Raw genomic sequence first — 17,419 nt, forward strand, 5'->3', positions numbered from 1 at the left:
ATCTACAAAATATTTACTACAAGATGTTGCTTTACTGTGTGGCAACACATTTAGAGGGAACTAACTTATATCTCATCTATGCATTTCTGCAGAAATAAAGGGGTGTATGTGTATGATAGCATTTGCCAGATTTCTGGGAATTACTTATTTATGTACATTGCACTTGCTCATTATCTTGTGTTACTCATATCCCAAGGAGGTTGTAAAATATAGCTAAATGCTATTTCTGAGTTAGTGAGCTCATTCCGTAGACCATTTCAAGAGACCATTTCAAGGTTGTGGTGTTTCGCACCACATAAAGTATGACAGCAGTGTCAATGTCAAAGCCAAAGTCAAATTTGTTGATCACTTTTCGCAACAGCCATTGTCACAAAGCAACTTTACGTATGTCTAAGCCCTCAATGAGCAAGACAAATGTGACAATGGCAAGGGAAAACTCCCTAAGAACAAGAGGAAGAAACTGAGAGGACTCAAGGGGTAATCCCTTCCTCAATCACTGTGAGTACGCAAACAGAACAAAAAAAAAGTGCAGAAAAGGTTACCTTCCAACACAGATAATTAATGGTGATGAATTACAGTTTATTTTCCAAGACTGCATTTTATACAGCATTAAAGATACAGGAGCTCTAACAGAGGATTTCAGACAGAAAAAAAAAGGTGTTTTTGGAACACTGAAGCATGTAAATCTGTTCTAGTAGATCCCACAAATAAAATTATGAACACTGACAATGAGAATAATAATGAAGGCTGTACAAAATCTGTAACTTTTCATGAGAACTGTGTATTGTAAAAAAAACTCATGATGGAAGCAATGACAGGTGACAGAGTTTACGAAAAGTGTCAGTATATGAAAGTGACTAAATGATGATGTGCTGACCACTTCACAGGAAGCCTCAGTAAGTTTAGTGACTCCTGCTTTAGAGAACCAGACAAGATAGAAAGAGGTCTGAAAATACTGAATTCATACATAAACAGAGAATGTTTCATTCTTGGGCAGAACGGAAAGGCACAGCGCACACTGAGCTGCTATACTGTAGTTTCAGAGAAAAACATCTTCTTTTTCATCTTCAGCAAATGAAAGACACTCTGGACCGTGTCATTTAACTGGGCTTACAACTTCAAAAGGAATTTAACTCAACACAGGAAGTGGCACACTACTGTGTGCTTCTTAGGAAGTTATATATGTAAATATATAATAGATAGGTGTAGATTTCTCTCAGGCTTCTACTGCATTTCTTTGATTAACACTTTATCAGCCTTATCCCTTATGATCAGCCTCAGACCACAATGTGCAAGGTAGGTGTTATAGTTGTAGTTGACCACCAGGTGGGGATATTGCTTCAGGGCATGATGCAATTTCACTTTTCTCTCACAGTACTCCTTAATTATTTCATGCCCTTCACTGTTCCCTGTTGGTTTTAATAAGTTTGTGCTTTATCCACCAGGAGCCCGGCACCATGCTTCCCAATCCCAGGCACGATAAACCTGTGCATCCCCAGATCATGGCTGGCACCACATTCTTCCAGGATCCCTCTCATCAGTGCAGGAGTGCAGTTCTTTTCATTTTGAATAACGCTTAAAGTGCATAATACATTTTATTTCTTCCATTTCGAATACTTCCTACAATGTATGAGAGAATGTCAAGGAGAGGATGAGTTTCCCCTTTTAAGTCTTTAGTTCCTCTCATGGTTCCTTCCTTATTCCTATTCTCATTATTATTCCTAGGGAGTTTTTGCTTGCGAGTGTCTCTTTGGGCTCACACAAGTCTGGATCTCTGCAGAAAGTCATTGTGAGACTAATCTCTCTAAAAGTGCCACCATCTGATGTTAGGATTATAGTCCTCTCTTTTACAGAAGTGGAATGTTATGATGTGCAAGCATTTGCAGAAGTACGATACGCTCAAGGATAACATCTCATCTTGCTAGTATTACATAAACATCTGCACAAACATTGGACACCCCATGACTTCAACATGTGAGGTGTGGACAGAAAGCCATGAGTCTTGTATGTTCCAGCTCTGCTGTGGTCTGTGTCTGGGTAAATCAGCTGCCCTTACTTGCTCGCTGGACTATTTGTTCTTTTCTAATCAAACAAACGCTTTGCTTTGCAGATACAGACAAATATAAGCAAACAGTAACAGTGTGAAAAGTATCTGTTTAAATAACAAATCATTCTTACTCGGTAGTAAGGACTTTCTCCTTTGAAATCATTCTGAAACCTGAAACCTGCTTTACCTCTCTAAAAACCCTTAACCCACTAATACAATAAACAGGAGTGATTCATTCTGACTAGAAAGTCTTAAAGGGGGTTCAACAAAATGTGTGAATCTAGCAACATAGCTGTTCTGTACGAACACAAAGATACAAAATGAGGAACTGTTCTATACTTACTGAACTTGATTTACATTAACAGAAAAGAAACTGTTGTTTCCAGGAAGTCAGCTAGACTCTATAAAACCACTGAGATGTAAAGATATGAAATTCAAGAACACCAGTTCAAACTACTTCTAAACTTCAGTCCAATCATGTAAACCAGCTCCACTCTGAGGGTTGCATTTCTAAAGAACATCAATTTTTAAATGTCATGTTAACTTTTTACAATTTCAGATCAATTTTCACCACTGACTGCATGCAGTAAGCAGACTGTGACAGAGACAATGAAGTTTTTATCAGTAATGCATGGAGGAATACACAATTTTCATCTAGCTGTCTCTGCAAAGATCAAGCCATGGCATGAACACATGCAAGTGGATTAAATGCAAATGAAGATTGCACTGAAATGCAGAATCTCAGAGCAAAATACTTCAGGCAAATCCAGAGATCACTCATGTGTACACATGCAAAAAGTAATACTGGTCTTCAGCTCTTTAATATTTCAGCAAATTACTGCAACATAACATGCTGCAACCATGGGCAGTGCAGCTTGTGCAGCTCTTAGAAATACATAGGTCACATGTTTGAAAGTACACATTTAATAATTTTAATAATAATTTAATAGTTTTAGGTGATGGACTACTCTGAACCCAGACATCACACCGATGCACTCAGAGTAGTTCTTAAGCCTAACTCACACATCCCATGGCACCGGTGGCAGTGATACCAATGGCAAATCTTCCAGAGAGGCAGGCATTAAAAAAACAAGAAAGGACACCTTCCTAAAAATAGAGAAAGTACCCATTAACAGCCAATAGATCTATTGTCAAAAACTGATCAATGACGGGGAGGGCAGTGGATGGCTGACAGCAATAGATGTGCTACATACATATCATAAATTGGCAAGGCATAAAGTATTTTTGTTTCTAATAAAGTCAGTGCAATTATATGAGCTTAAGTGTGTTCAAAGAAAAAGAGAGTTGCTGTAGACAGCTTGCATGTTTCTCATGATCAGTCTTCACACCATCTCCTTTTTTTTGTGTGTGTGGTGTCTTTGGTTAGCCAAGTACAAGCATAGATAAACTACACTGTCACTGACTCATGAACACACATTTAGTGGTGAGAGATGTTTATCAATGAGGTGAGCGCAAACATGCAGAGTATAATTTCACAATATAATGAACTATAATGTATAATGCAGTAACTAAAAGGTTTTGAAATACATAAAGCTTTAAAAAAGAAATAGCAAACATCTGAAATTTTTTTCTAATACAACAAACTCATCAATCATAAGAGAAAACAAATATGTGGCACTGTATCTGATATATACTCCATCTATTATGTATTAATACATGTATTATGTACTATAATATAATATGCATTAAAATAAATGTATTGTGTATTGAAGATTAAACACCTTAAGAAAGGCTCTAAAGCAGAAGTACCAGTGACTTTGATACATGTGTTTTTAAGATGTGATTTTTTATTATTATTACTATTATTATTACTTTTATGAAAAAGTATTAAAAATTGGGCAAGCAGCCTAAGCTGCCTTGCTAAAGATCTCAGAGTGGTGTGCAAGAGTCACAGAGTTGTGGCTTCTCTTATACTTCACTTATAGCTTCATTTAGAATAACACAATAAAATAAATACCAGTATGAATTTTCTACACGTTTTGTGTTACAAGTAACTTGAAGTCCGTGCTGTTATTTTATATAACTTTTATCGTTCATTTCTTAATTTCATTTTCATAAAGATTGCCAATACTGTGGACACGGCAATATTAGGTATCACTGTCAACTGAGATAGACATCTTCTCCCACACTTACATTGTTTCATCACTGTAGGCTTCCATGAGATTTCATACCACTCAGTTTTTATATGTGTGTGTGTGTGTGTGTTTGATAAGAGATCGAATTGATTGATAGTATTATCCAGAGATGAGTACAGACAAGCAAAGATTCATCTGTATATGTGTGTCAAAGCATTTGCGTGTGTGAGTGATAATAGATTAAAGTACAGTATCCCAGAATTAATGTCTGAGGAGATATAGCAAAGCGCTCTTCACATCACAGGAGCAGCCCAGCTGGGAGACTCCCTGACTCCAAGGCCCCGTGTGTGCGATTTTTTGATGATTCGATAAACGGTTGATTTAGGTGTCATCTTACAAGCAGCAGTTTCCTTGCCTGTGAAGCCCTTTTGATGCAATGTAGTGATGACTGCATGTGTTTCCTTGGAGGTAACCATGGTTAACCGAAGAAAACTTCAACTGGGCGCAGGGCACATAGAGCATCACACCACCAGGAGCCCGGCACCATGCTTCCCAATCCCAGGCACGATAAAACTGTGCATCCCCAGATCATGGCTGGCACCACATTCTTCCAGGATCCCTCTCATCAATGCAGGAGTGCAGTGCTGGCACCCTCTTGCAACTATAGGGCATCTCACCAGACGAGGCATGAAAACCTCGCCCCTCTTGTTGACCGTAGCTCCTCTCATCATGGACTGGGCGCAATGCTGGTGCTCCCTTACTTTAATGGGGCCCCATTCTGTGTACAAGGCTTGGTAGTGTTGCTTTTCTATGTCACAGAGCCCCATCTTGTTGATATGGTGCAGAGCAAGAAACCGCCACCATGCTCATGCTTGCAAAGACACAAAGCACAACAGGTAATGGTACCACTGGGCAGCCCTCCAGACTGATTGGCCTATCCACATGTGGTCAGTCGTTCCATCACAGGCGTAGAACCTGACGGAATAGAAGGAAGCAAGGGCAAGTCTCTGACTGAAGAGTTTAAAGAAACAAACGAAAACAAAACCGAACATAAAGGTGCACTAACGAGAACTAAAGAAAACCAACATAATACATCAATGACCAGTCAAGTCATGATAACACAAAGCGGCTTATAAAAAGCAGAACACCACAAAACTCAGGTGGTGCGTAGAATGAGGTGATCACAATCTACCTGAGTGGGGCATGGAGATGAATTAAGACGGGCATGTAAAAATATAAACAAACGTCTCTTGCAAAGCTGCCGCCGCATATTGGAAACTACCAGCAGGGGGACACTATTACAAGTAGTTTTTCATGTCATTGTTATGACTGTACAATACATACACCATAAAATCTTTCTGAAGCCCTCACTTTTGTTACATTGTTACATGCTTGGCAAGTTGTACCATATCATCAGTGTTATTTCACCCTGACATACCAAAACAAAAAAAGCTGCAAAGTCAGTTGTCATAACGTGCTATGTAATTACACCCCACAAAGTGTCATGACCACCAAATATCTGTGTCGCTTGTCAAAAGCAGCTTTTATTTATAAATGATAACGTATGTTTACATGTGACAAAGGCTGAGGGCAGTAACCATATTGAGTTCTCAAACCTAGGTCCTACAGGTGGTAAACTTCAATGGTGATAAATGCTGATCATCAGAACAAAGAGCCAGCTCCCTGGCACAGCATCCAGAGCACCACTTTTACCTTCCTAAGTGTCATAGGTGTCATGTAGCCTTCTAAATCGCACCCTTGTTAGCCATCTGTTTTTTCTTAAAATAGCATTAAGATTTTACCTTAGCATTTCGTGAGGCAATGTTTAACTCATACGTGCATATGCTCACAGTCAAACACACACGTCTATCTCAGAACCTTGTCCAGCTCCAACTTTCAGATATAACATTCAATACCTCTCTCAAAATCTATAATTCAACATAACCCATGTGTTGGTGTGTGAGAGTGTGTATGAGTTTGATCTGACCTGTTTATATACCCTACACGACCTTGTTGGAATACTCAAGGATATAATCTACACACATAACCACTTCACTAGCAGAAATGAAACATATCGTTGATATTTAACACTGATTAAGCCTACTCATGATCGTATCTGCCCCATTCAAGGCGTCTGAAACTGGTTATCAGTCTTTCATTGCTAAACAGCTGATATTAACAAATGCGAGCAACTTTTCTTCTAACAGATAAACGCTCCTGCCACTTCATGTGACACTTGTGCAAAGGTACACACAAACATTTCTGCAAATTTCACAAGAGCCACACCATCAAACAAAAACCAGCAGCACAACTAAAGCATTTACCTTTGGGTTCACACACCTTCAATGCATCCTGTCCATCTGTGTGTGTGTGTGTGGGGGGGGGGGGGGGGGGGGGGGGTGTTTGCTTTGAGAGGGAGACTGGGTGCCTCACTTAGCATTTACACTGTATGGCATGTGCAGTGTATTTCAGTGGAACTCTGTGAGTGGACCGCATTAGGTGCCAAGGACACTAATTTGCTGACTAGATGACAGCTATGTTGGCACCCTCATGAAAGGAGGAACCAGTGGTTTTTGGTGTATTTGAAGACGTGATCGCATGTATTGAAATGCTATGACACAGTAATGAACATGTACACCCATATCCACCCTCCCGAGACTCATGAGTTCACACACATTCACATTGACACACAGACACACAAACTCACACAGAAAGTACCTGCAACTGCTACCATTTGCACACACGAGACATTAACATACACTATGAATATCATTTGATGTTTGGTTGGATGGATTCCCTCACAATTGACAAATTGAAAGAAAAAAAGGTACAGAATGTTTATGATAATTCTTTATTTTAAGAATTCCTTATTTTAAAATATACAACAATCACTACATGTTAAAAGCAGTTTTCAAACATTTTTAAAAGGTTGTTTTCGTCAGTTTGCAATAACTTACACATATTTTGAGCTAACAATTAAACTACATTCATTTAAGGCTGGTACTGCAAAATATTAGCAAAGTATTGATGTTTTATTTGATTTTATTTTAACATATTTTAAGTTTCACTCATTTTTCTTAATGAAACAAAACTTTAGAACACTACTTTATTACTTCTGATGGGTGGTGTAACTGTAAACTTTTTTAAAAACCTATAAAAATATGAGAATGTTGCTTAATATTAATATGAAATCTTCACTTTTACGCATTTAACGCAGTTTTTATTTAGTTGACAAAAGAGCATTTAGTAATTAATGAGTGCACGCAGATTAAAAACAACTTTAAATGTACTCCGGTAGTTCAGTTCAGCTTTCTTTTGCTGGCATTTAAGTCTTAAATAAATTACTTCGGCTCATAACACGAATTCTGCGTACTTTCCAGAAGCATAAATTGACTTTCCTTCTGACTCAATACAACCCCACGTACCCCACATCCAGGCAGTAAACACAGTAAACATTCTGCAACATCGTTTTACCGTTTTTGTGTAGAAAGGTGTTAATGAAAATGTGATTTCTCAAGCGTTTGTGTTTACAGCAGCTTTGCGGTAGCCTTTTTTCTTTAAGGTCTTGAACAGTGTAACCTTTTTAACCCCTTTAGGGGACAACAAAGTTCAGATGGCGTTGCGGACTATCATCGTGTAAAAATGGTAGCCTAACTTGAGCTTCAAAACGTTTCATGAAGTAACTTACCTATCCACCACTATTTAATGATGCTGTTATTATTGTTGCTATTGTGTTTTAAACTAAAAGCGAATACAGGAGCGACGCAAGAGACACATTAGTATGAAGTGCACTTCTTATGTACCATAGCGGAAATAGAGACATGGATAGTGATATTTAGCCTACTGCGGCTAATGAGGTATTCCCCCTTTAGTGTTTCCGCTTTCACCTATTCATCTACCTACAGCCATACTGCTAAAAACGGCTTTACTCTGAAAGCAACAGAGAGATGTATTACTACCAGTATAAGTACCGTAACGTCCTGTGCTCACAGACAAGTTTTTAAAACTCTCGTACGCTCACTGTACTACTTACTCCCTTTAATCTCCTTCCTACAGTTACTGTCCCACTTTACATCTTTTTTCTTTCCCGTCTGTGCCGCTCACTCCCCTGCATTTTCTCAGAAAGCACATCACTCCTCCCATTCCAGGCAGTCCACAGATAAAAAAAGCACTGTGACGCTGCCACGTTAGGTCGTAAAAGAAGGAAGTTGAGGGAGTTTATGTTCTAGATTTATTTCTGGTTCAGGTCTACAGATTCATCGGTAACACTAGTCTGCTCATAAGATGATGACGGATGGTGCTCGCAAAGTGTAATTTGATATTTGATAAAATGGATATCTCTTGAGTGGAACTTTTATGGACAAATTGTTATTATTCTTGTTGCTGTTGTTGTTATTTTTGTTATTATTATTACTATATAATTGTGTAGATTGTGGGACAGGCGCAGTAACAAAATGTTTTGAAGAAGTGTCAATTTCTTGTGTACTACTGCTGCTACTACACACACACACACACCATTTTACATTTCAGCCTATACAACTATAGTGTTTATGTTGACTATCACAGGCTCTCAAGCTGGCCCTAACCTCTCGGAATGTCTGAGAACCTCTTCGGCGAGGCTGAATCTCTGACATCCGACCCCAGTTAAGATGCACCCTCTCCAGACGCTGATTGTTACAGCACTCCCTCTGCTGGTCTCAAGCTCCACGCTACAGCAGTGCTTGCATCCGCGTTATTGTAAGTGAGGGAAGGCAAACATCGCATGATTTTAGTAACTATTCTAAACTGTTTGATCCTAGTGCTGCAATACAGTGTATGTAATCTCTGTTGTCTAGGGCCAGGATTAATATTTCTTAGTGATTTTCTTGATTTTATGTTTTGAGATTAATAGTCAACTTTACTAACAAAATGTAACTAATAAAATAAATTAATATTACAACCAGGATAGCCTTAATCACTGCCTCACAGTCTCTTAAAATGTTTAAAATAATGTTTGGTAATTCACTTAGTGTCCCTAAATTGAGAACATGACCAGGAAAATACTTTTCTAGCATGGCTGTAATGCACTTTAGAAGCCTTTATGTAAACTGGTTGTCCTAACATTACTGTAAATACCAATCACATATAGGTTTAATTACCCCCGCCCTTAACTTCTGACCTCTGACTTTATTACCTGTATTACCTGTAGTTTCTTCTGTGCTGGACTCCCTCCAGTGTTATAATGATTTAACCACCTACATACGTTGCACCTGGGAAGAGGATCCGCATGCACATTTCAATTTGTCAGAAATCACAGGGTGAGAAATAAAAACATGCCCATTCCTATACAAAAACTGGGAGGATATTGCAGAAGGGAATATACAGAAAATATATTCAACATGTGTAAACCTTTGTGTCTGTCTGTCTTTCTGTAGAGAATCTCCATGTGTCTCTGACGGACCCAGTTACCTGTTGCCCAATGGAAAGACCTTTCGTAGCTGCCTGTATAAAACTCTAGTGTTCACCTTGAGCTCACACACCTTCTTCTTCAATGTATCCTGTCCATCTAAAGTCACAGTTTTTAATGTAGCTCAGCAAGGTGAGTGTGAGTGTGTATGTGTTGGTGTGTACATTTTTAGTTTGTTTATTCAAGGCATTGGGTTAGTGGCTCAGGTGGTTTTCACACGGATGATTATGATGATGATGATGATATTTATCACTACATAACATTCATACTCTTGATCAAACTTACCCAATATGAAAAGCACTTCAAACTACTAACCTACAGGTGCTAACAAACCACTATCTTAAATGAGCTGTTTATAGACCAGACATTTCTGCTTCTAAATGCTTATGGGCAGGTGCTCAACCCTATCTTGTAATTCTCCTGACTTGTCTGTGTATGTGTGTGTGTGTGTGTGTGTGTGTGTGTGTGTGTGTGTGGTGGGGCATGTCAATGAGAGTGCATGGATTTTGACATTGTAGGGATGACCTTTGGCTAAGGACCAGCAATTGCAGCATTTATTTTATTCATGTGTTCCACAGGCAAAGTGTTACCTCCAGTCAACCTAACAGTGAGGGGAACTGAAAGTGGAGGCCGAATGCTGAGTTGGAGTAGCCCCTACTCTTCCAATCACACACTCACCTACCAGCTCAAGTACAGAAGACATGGACACGACTGGACCGTGAGTACCTGCACTGTACACACATGCACACACACACACACACACACACACACACACACACACACACACACACACACATACAAGCACCATCTTTGGCCCAGACTCGTTCTTGGAAACAGTTAAAATTTGCCTGCATTCTGGTGTTGCTATGAACTAGACGTGACTGCATACAACATACAGAAAGTAATAGTTTTCTGCATGCCACTTTAGTCCTAAGGATTAAAAAAATGTATCCCAAGTGAGTTAAACTGTCCAAGACTTTAATTTAGCAACCTATATATATATCTACACTTATATGTACATATGATGTGCATATATTCAGACTAAGATGAATGTTTAAGAATCTCCAAACAAAAATAGAGCCTTACCCTACTTCTGAAGGAGGGTAGACAGCTATTATATCTGGGCCATATTACTTTTTAGCTGATTTTGCAACCTCACTGAAACATTTCCACAAATACATGATATGGTGCATGCAGTCATTCTGAAGAAAGACTACCACATAACCCCACAAGAGATGCACAGGGAAAACAGCAAAGCAGCATTGTGACAGTGACAGTTCAGAGGAAGCGAGAGGCAAGGTTGCACCAAAATCCTCTTTATTTTCCATTGTCAATATGTGGCAATACCACTACTAACGATAAAAAAATATTTGGTTCCAATAGTCCTTGTAGCGATGTACATGGTGGGCATGAGTAGTCCAACGGGCCACTAATGTTCAGCACTTTGGGACCTGTGAGTTTAAATAGAGAGAACGAACAAGAAACAGGTGAAGGTGATTAGTAGGAAGGAGACTGGGAACGAGGCAGGTGTTTCGTGCGATCCCTAGCAGGAGTGGGCGTGTCCCTCCCTCTGGCTGCCCGGCCAGCCGTGACAAGCATGAATGAATGAATGACTGGAGCAGTCTGAAACCAGATGGCAATCTGTAGCGATATGGCAATGTGTCTGTGCCTGGGCCACAGATGTAATCTTACCCTTTCTCTTCTGCTGGCTAGGTGGTGAACACGACTAGCTTTGAGTTGGTGATTGAGAAGACGGCACTGGTGCCAGGTTACTCTTATGAGGCCAGAGTGCGAGCTTGTGGTCGTGTGGGCCTGTGGAGTGACTGGAGCCCCCCAGTGTCCTGGACGACTGAGGAAGGTGGTAGGAAATATAAAACTGATTAACTTAATACTTTACTCCTCACTTTAAATCTTCTCTTTCTGGAGTAGCTGCAATATTAAAAGTCATATACAATGTATTTAATTTGTATCTAAATTAAACCAAAATTGAGCTCAATAGAAAAAGCACAATAGTTGTGGGAAAAACCACTTGAAACTTGGAGCAGGACTCAGTTTGAAAAGAAAAACAGCAAAACTGACTCATTTCATAGTTGCTGACATGCAAAGTAAACCTCTTAGGAAAGTTACCTTTTCTTTAATGAACTAAACTGTGGTCACACAGCTCATATTTAAGAGCCTATTTTTGCTGGCATGCAGGGTTTAAACCTGACAAACATGTTTTTAACACATCTCTTTCTTAATCTTTCTGTCTTTCATTCTCTTTCTTTCTTTCCACCCCTTAAAAAAACAGAGGCTGTCCTCAACTTGCAGTGTGTATTGGTGGACATGGGACTTGCGTGCAGTTGGCAGGTGAAGAGAGAGCACGCCCAAGTCCTCTCTTATTTCCTATGCTTGAGAGGAGATGGAAACAATCAGTGCAATCAGTGAGTATCCCTGTCCCCCTTGGCACCAAGAAACCCCACTCACAGCTTCAGTTCTCCCTGCTCCTGCTCCCGCTTTGCTACATAGAGCTTCTCCTTCTCAAACGCACCCATGAAGGGCTTCTTACATAGCTGATGGGTTATGTGGTGTGTTTGGTGGAGGAGGCTCTAGGACCAAGGGATGCAGGGTGGAAACATACTGCTTAAAGAATAAAAATAAAGATGATTGTTAATTTTTCTTTCCAGGAGTTGTGAACAATGCACTGTCCATGCTGGAGAACTGCAGCACACAGACGCTCTGCTGAACATCACGTGTTTGGTGGTCAGCCGCACACCTGAGCTGCTGACTGTGGAGATCCGAAGCATTCATGCCAGAAAGGAGTTTCAAGACCAATGCAACTGTAAGTTTCATCAACACCAGATCTGTATGTTAAAATATACTATCATGACCATAATTGTATAGTGTTTACTGTCCTTATATATATATATATATATATATATATATATATATATATATATATATATATATATATAACAGTCAACATTGGCTGTAATACATACAGCTGGGAGGTTACATATATGAGTGCTGCCTCCTGGTGTTTAGAAGGGCATCCTGCATTGCTTCAAAAAATGGTTTAGTGTGTGATTCTGCTCAGAGCAGGGAAGAACTGTGTAATGCTAATGGCTCTCTACTAAAAGGTCTGATTGATCTGCAGGCTGAAGAATTGTGTCAGTTGAAGTCTAAACTCAACTCTTCAGTCCTCAGAGACTGGCATTAAACACACCAAAGGAGGCATTCCTTTTTAGTACCGGCCTACAGGATGGGATGAATAAATGATTGGATAGATTGCTTGCGGGATGTGTCATAAGCTTAAAAAATCCCCCCTTTTCTCTGTGTTCCTAGTCCACCCCCCACGTCCACGCACCGTCCAGGTGGACAACAAGGATGGCATTTGGAGAGTGAGATGGTTCAGGCCCAAGGTCAACATAAAGGTCGAACTTTTCTACCAAGTGTGTGTCCGACGCAGCAACATCCAGGTAGGAGACCCAGCTGTGTGTCTGCTTGTAATGTGCTTGCCCAACATGAGCCTGCATCTGTAGGGCTATGATCTCGTTCGGTCTGTCATGCTCTTGTCACCATTCTCTCTGAACACAGGAAGCGAATAAAAGATGCACCAAGTATGAATGTGTAGGTGTAATCTTGTTTGAAACCTGTGCCAATAACTTTGCGAGCTGTCAAAACCACCATGCAACTGCACAAATCTGGCAGACAAAAACAAAGCAGCTTTGGACCATCATGTCATGCTCGTACTCTTGTTACACACTTACAATTCACTTAAACTGACCTTGAAACAATGGTCAAACATGCGATCTGTACTAGCATACTTTTATATTGAACTTTCCGCCATAACGGAGTTCTATTTCCTTTCCATCTATTTCCGTGTAGGCTTCAGAGGAGTGTTACAATATCACGGACAATATCGTGACAAACCCCCTCAGTTTCGACATCCCCCACTCCTCCCTCCTGCACCAAACGCAGTACATGGCTCAGGCCAGAACCCTGCCGGGTGTGGGCCGGTCTGGGAGACCCTCAGATTGGTCAGAGCCTGTATATTTCACTACCGACCCAGGTAAGCCACACTTACTCGACACAAAATTATCCCTCCATTGTGGATCATGGGAAATATCTTTTATATAGTGTTTACGCATATTAGTAATGAGAACGTGGATGCCAGAAGAGTCTAGAAAAGGCAGCTATGTAGAAACAGAATACCAGTGGAACAGTTCAAATGTCTGTGAGATTTCACACTAGCCTGGACTCTTCAGCTTCAGTAGAAGGTTGCTCCGGGATAGGCATGAAGAATGCTTCAATACAAAGCATTCACAGAGATTCAGGGAGCCTCATTTGTACAATCTGAGCACTGTTAAGAAGATGTAGTGTAAGTAAGCAGGGAGACTGCCGAAAGCCAAATGATTAAATGTGTGTGTGTGTGCTTTTGAAGTGGAAAGGTTGATCTGATTGCTTACAGTTTTATAGTTATTGTCATGTGAGTCTAAGACTAAAACTTTGTGTTTGTGTATAGCTCCATCGATCAACACCTTTATTTACATCTCCACTGGTGTGTTGGTGTTGATGTTCTCGATCGTCTTGTATAATGCACTTCCAGCTTGCCACAGGTAAATTACACAGCACGCATTCCGCCACAGTTAAGTCACTCCTGAACTAATGCTCTTGTAACAGAATGATGGAAAAGTGTGTGTGTTTCCTGTTCGATAGGAAGTTAGAACTGTGGAAAGTGTCTATTCCTTCTCCAATTAAGAGCAAAGTCCTGAAGGAAATGAGCAGTAGAGTAAGTAACAAAAAGGCATATAGATGAGTGTTGGTTTGAAAAATAACATTACCTCAAATAACTAACCATGAATAGCATTTCAGTTTGTGCTATTTTGTCTTTATCATTGAGTGACTCTTTCTCATCCAGAAGCCTCCTGCTGGCTGGACATACAGTGCCAATGAGAAAACCTCTGTCTGTATCATGCAGGCCTCAGACAATCCCATCATCTGCCAGGGCAGGTGAGGACCTCATTTGTGCTCTCTTGGTTTCATGGCTGCTGCTGTATCAGCTACAACCACTCAAATCTGTCTTTAAAAAAAGCTAATTTAGAAAGGCTACTACATAGGTAAAACCCTTGTACATAAAACCACTGTTATACAGCACAATATGTTGTTAATTTTATTAACTCGTGTAATAAATAAAAATGTTTGTTTTTGTGGCAGTATTTTAGAGTACCCACTTCTGACATACTCTGATGACAGCAGTGTAACCATTGGCATGATGAAAGCTGATTGGACACATGGGTCCAATGGCTCCTCTTCCACAGAGGACAGCAGAATGATGGACACGTCTGGCATGAGCTTCCTGGGCCCTTACATCCTGTGCTGCCAGGAATCTATGTTGCAAAGCGAATTGTCTGACCCATCTTTCTCTCCTCTGTTGAGCTATGACAACGAGAATGCGTTGGATTCTAAGAGCACCTCAGATTCTTCCCTAGTAAAGGGAGGCTATGTTTTCTCCCCTCCAACCATCCTGCCTTCCACAGATGACTCTGCTCCATCGAGTCCACCCAGCCCAAGCAGAGAGCCCAGCCTTTCAGAGCCTCAGAAGGACAATCCTCCGGCATACAGCCCCGGCCCCGGGGGAATGCCCTTTCCTCACCCCTCAGGCTACTGTTTGATGCCCAGAATGGACCTGAATGCGGCAGATTGGGCACAAGCCTCTGCCTCACCACCAAAGTGTGATACAGAGAACCATCCAAGCAAAACCACAGAAGGAGATGAGCATGCATGCAGCTATGTGACCCTTTCACAGCCTGGGATCTAATATATTCTCTTTCACTGCTGGTTATATATGCTTTTATTATTATTACTATTTTCAGATGTTTGTTTCACCCAGCAGCTTTTCCACTCGCTGAGAGGAAAAGTAAAATAAATACTAACATTTTGATGAAAAGGAACTCAATGCCGCATCATGTCAATCAAAACTCTAACCATGTATTGTGGCAAACTGACCAGCAGATGGCAGTGTTGTCAATGCCCTTGCTGAGAGCCACACGTATCTGTAACTCTCTCTCAGCATTACGTGTCACATTTCATTGTGTGAATAGCCATGGAAGGTGAGCTATAATTATTGCTACGGCTATGAATGTAAGCGTAAAGTCCGCTTCTTTCCCGGGGAACACAAAGTGAGATCTAATGCAAACATAGTCTTTAGTTGTATATGTGACAAATGTATGTGTTTTATTATGTGTGAAGTTAGAAATTCCTAAAATAACAAATGCATACACACAACCATGCCTCCCTCCATAGACAACATGGCTGTGTGGGTGGTATGTGGTTAAGTTGCAACCCATTTTTCCAGGCCCCAATAAGTAAATGTATAAGCAGATTGTTGCAGTTAAGTAACCAACAGACAGTTTACTATTCGACAGGCAGATTACTATTTGAGAACCAGTTTTCCAATGAATAGCCAGTTCACCAATCGACAGCAAGTTTACTAAATGACAAGCAGTTCACTAGAACTCTGGTGCTGCATTGCTCAGCTTGGCCTGTGGGATTTTGTGTGTGTGTCCTCAGTTTATACAGTTTAGCAGACTGTACAGTAGTTTACATTTGTACCACAAAATGTTTAAAAAAGTTATTCATTTAATAACTGCTATTTGACTCATAACGGCCGTGACCATTTCTGTCCTCAGTGAAGGTGCACAAATTCTGATAACATGTTGACACAATCCTTGTTTTTAATCTACCTGTTTCACCCCTTTGCTACATATCGTGCCTTACACTTTTATCAAATTATTTCTCTCCTTATCACACTACCCTCACACACTGAGACATCCTTACCAGTGTTATGACCTTGACCAAGACTCACATGCACATCAATCTTTTTTCACCACATTCCAGATAAATTCTGTTCTACTGCAGAGACATTCCACAACAAGTCTTTAAGATCCATTGTTCAAAGTGTGTGCATGTGTGGTTGTGTATAACTGAGAGAGATAGACAGAGAAAGGAGGGAGAGAGACAAGGAGAAAAAGAAGAGGGAGAGTCAAGGAGAGAGAGAGAGAGAGCGAGAGAAAGGAGATGAGAAGAAAGGAGAGGAGAGAGCCCCTCCCCCAGACAGTATGCCCCTTGTCCTTTGTTTTAAGTAAACACCAGCAAGCCAGAACCTTGAAAGGGTGTTTGGAAAATACAGCATCGTACAGATGGTTATATAACCACAGTGCCCGCAACGAACAAGAGGTGGCCTCGTTGTGACATTCTGGATTCATAAACAACATTTTATTCCGCACAAATCAACCATCAGAAGGATTCATCATACATATTCCCATGTGACTTTGGGCAGTGTGGGGCAAGCAAACCTATCTACCTGTATCCTTTTTCAGGTTTCAAAGTCCAAATGTGTTTCATCTGATGAATCCTACACCTTTATCATTATGTCTGGGTTTGTCCGTACCAATCCACTGCACAGCTCATTGGTGCATGCACCATCAGTTTAGTTCATAATATTACAACATGAATAAGCATCCAGACCAATGTGGCAACAGTGCAGCAACAGCAGATCCAGTCTGTGCTGCTGCCTGGACAGGCAGGTGGTTGGAAGTGTTTAGGAAGCCTCTCAGAGGCTTTCAAAAAGGGTAATGCAGATTCCAAGTCTCCGACAACACCTAATACCTTTTGCCATAGTGGCCCAGAAATTCCTTAAATTGCTTATGTTAAACCTTATAGCAACAGAATATAATAAAAAACAACACTGAAGCCTGAACAGTCATGAACATGTGTGCACAGATACACACCCCCTTAAGGGCTGCATTTTAGAGGATTAATATAAAGGGTGATCATTGTAAGATAAGA

General features: G+C 40.5%; 1 protein-coding gene across 3 annotated transcripts; it reads left to right on the forward strand.

The window, feature by feature from the left end:
• Window positions 1-6,833: 6,833 nt before the first annotated feature.
• csf2rb (colony stimulating factor 2 receptor subunit beta) lies at window positions 6,834-15,522 on the forward strand. Of its 3 annotated transcripts, none has more exons than XM_026997818.2 (14): window positions 6,834-6,970; window positions 8,710-8,880; window positions 9,332-9,440; window positions 9,558-9,721; window positions 10,168-10,307; window positions 11,303-11,450; window positions 11,880-12,012; window positions 12,256-12,410; window positions 12,914-13,047; window positions 13,457-13,640; window positions 14,094-14,187; window positions 14,288-14,360; window positions 14,490-14,581; window positions 14,786-15,522. In XM_026997818.2, the coding sequence occupies exons 2-14, from the start codon at window positions 8,793-8,795 to the stop codon at window positions 15,387-15,389; spliced, it is 2,118 nt and encodes a 705-aa protein (XP_026853619.2). In that variant the 5' UTR covers window positions 6,834-6,970; window positions 8,710-8,792; the 3' UTR covers window positions 15,390-15,522. The 3 variants fall into 3 exon arrangements, with proteins under 3 accessions (XP_026853619.2, XP_026853621.2, XP_026853620.2); XM_026997820.2 differs by having other exon boundaries at window positions 11,303-11,447; XM_026997819.2 differs by lacking the exon at window positions 6,834-6,970 and adding an exon at window positions 8,361-8,453.
• Window positions 15,523-17,419: the final 1,897 nt, after the last annotated feature.

Source organism: Electrophorus electricus, chromosome 1 (assembly GCF_013358815.1).
Source record: "Electrophorus electricus isolate fEleEle1 chromosome 1, fEleEle1.pri, whole genome shotgun sequence".
Taxonomy (NCBI): Eukaryota; Metazoa; Chordata; class Actinopteri; order Gymnotiformes; family Gymnotidae; genus Electrophorus; species Electrophorus electricus.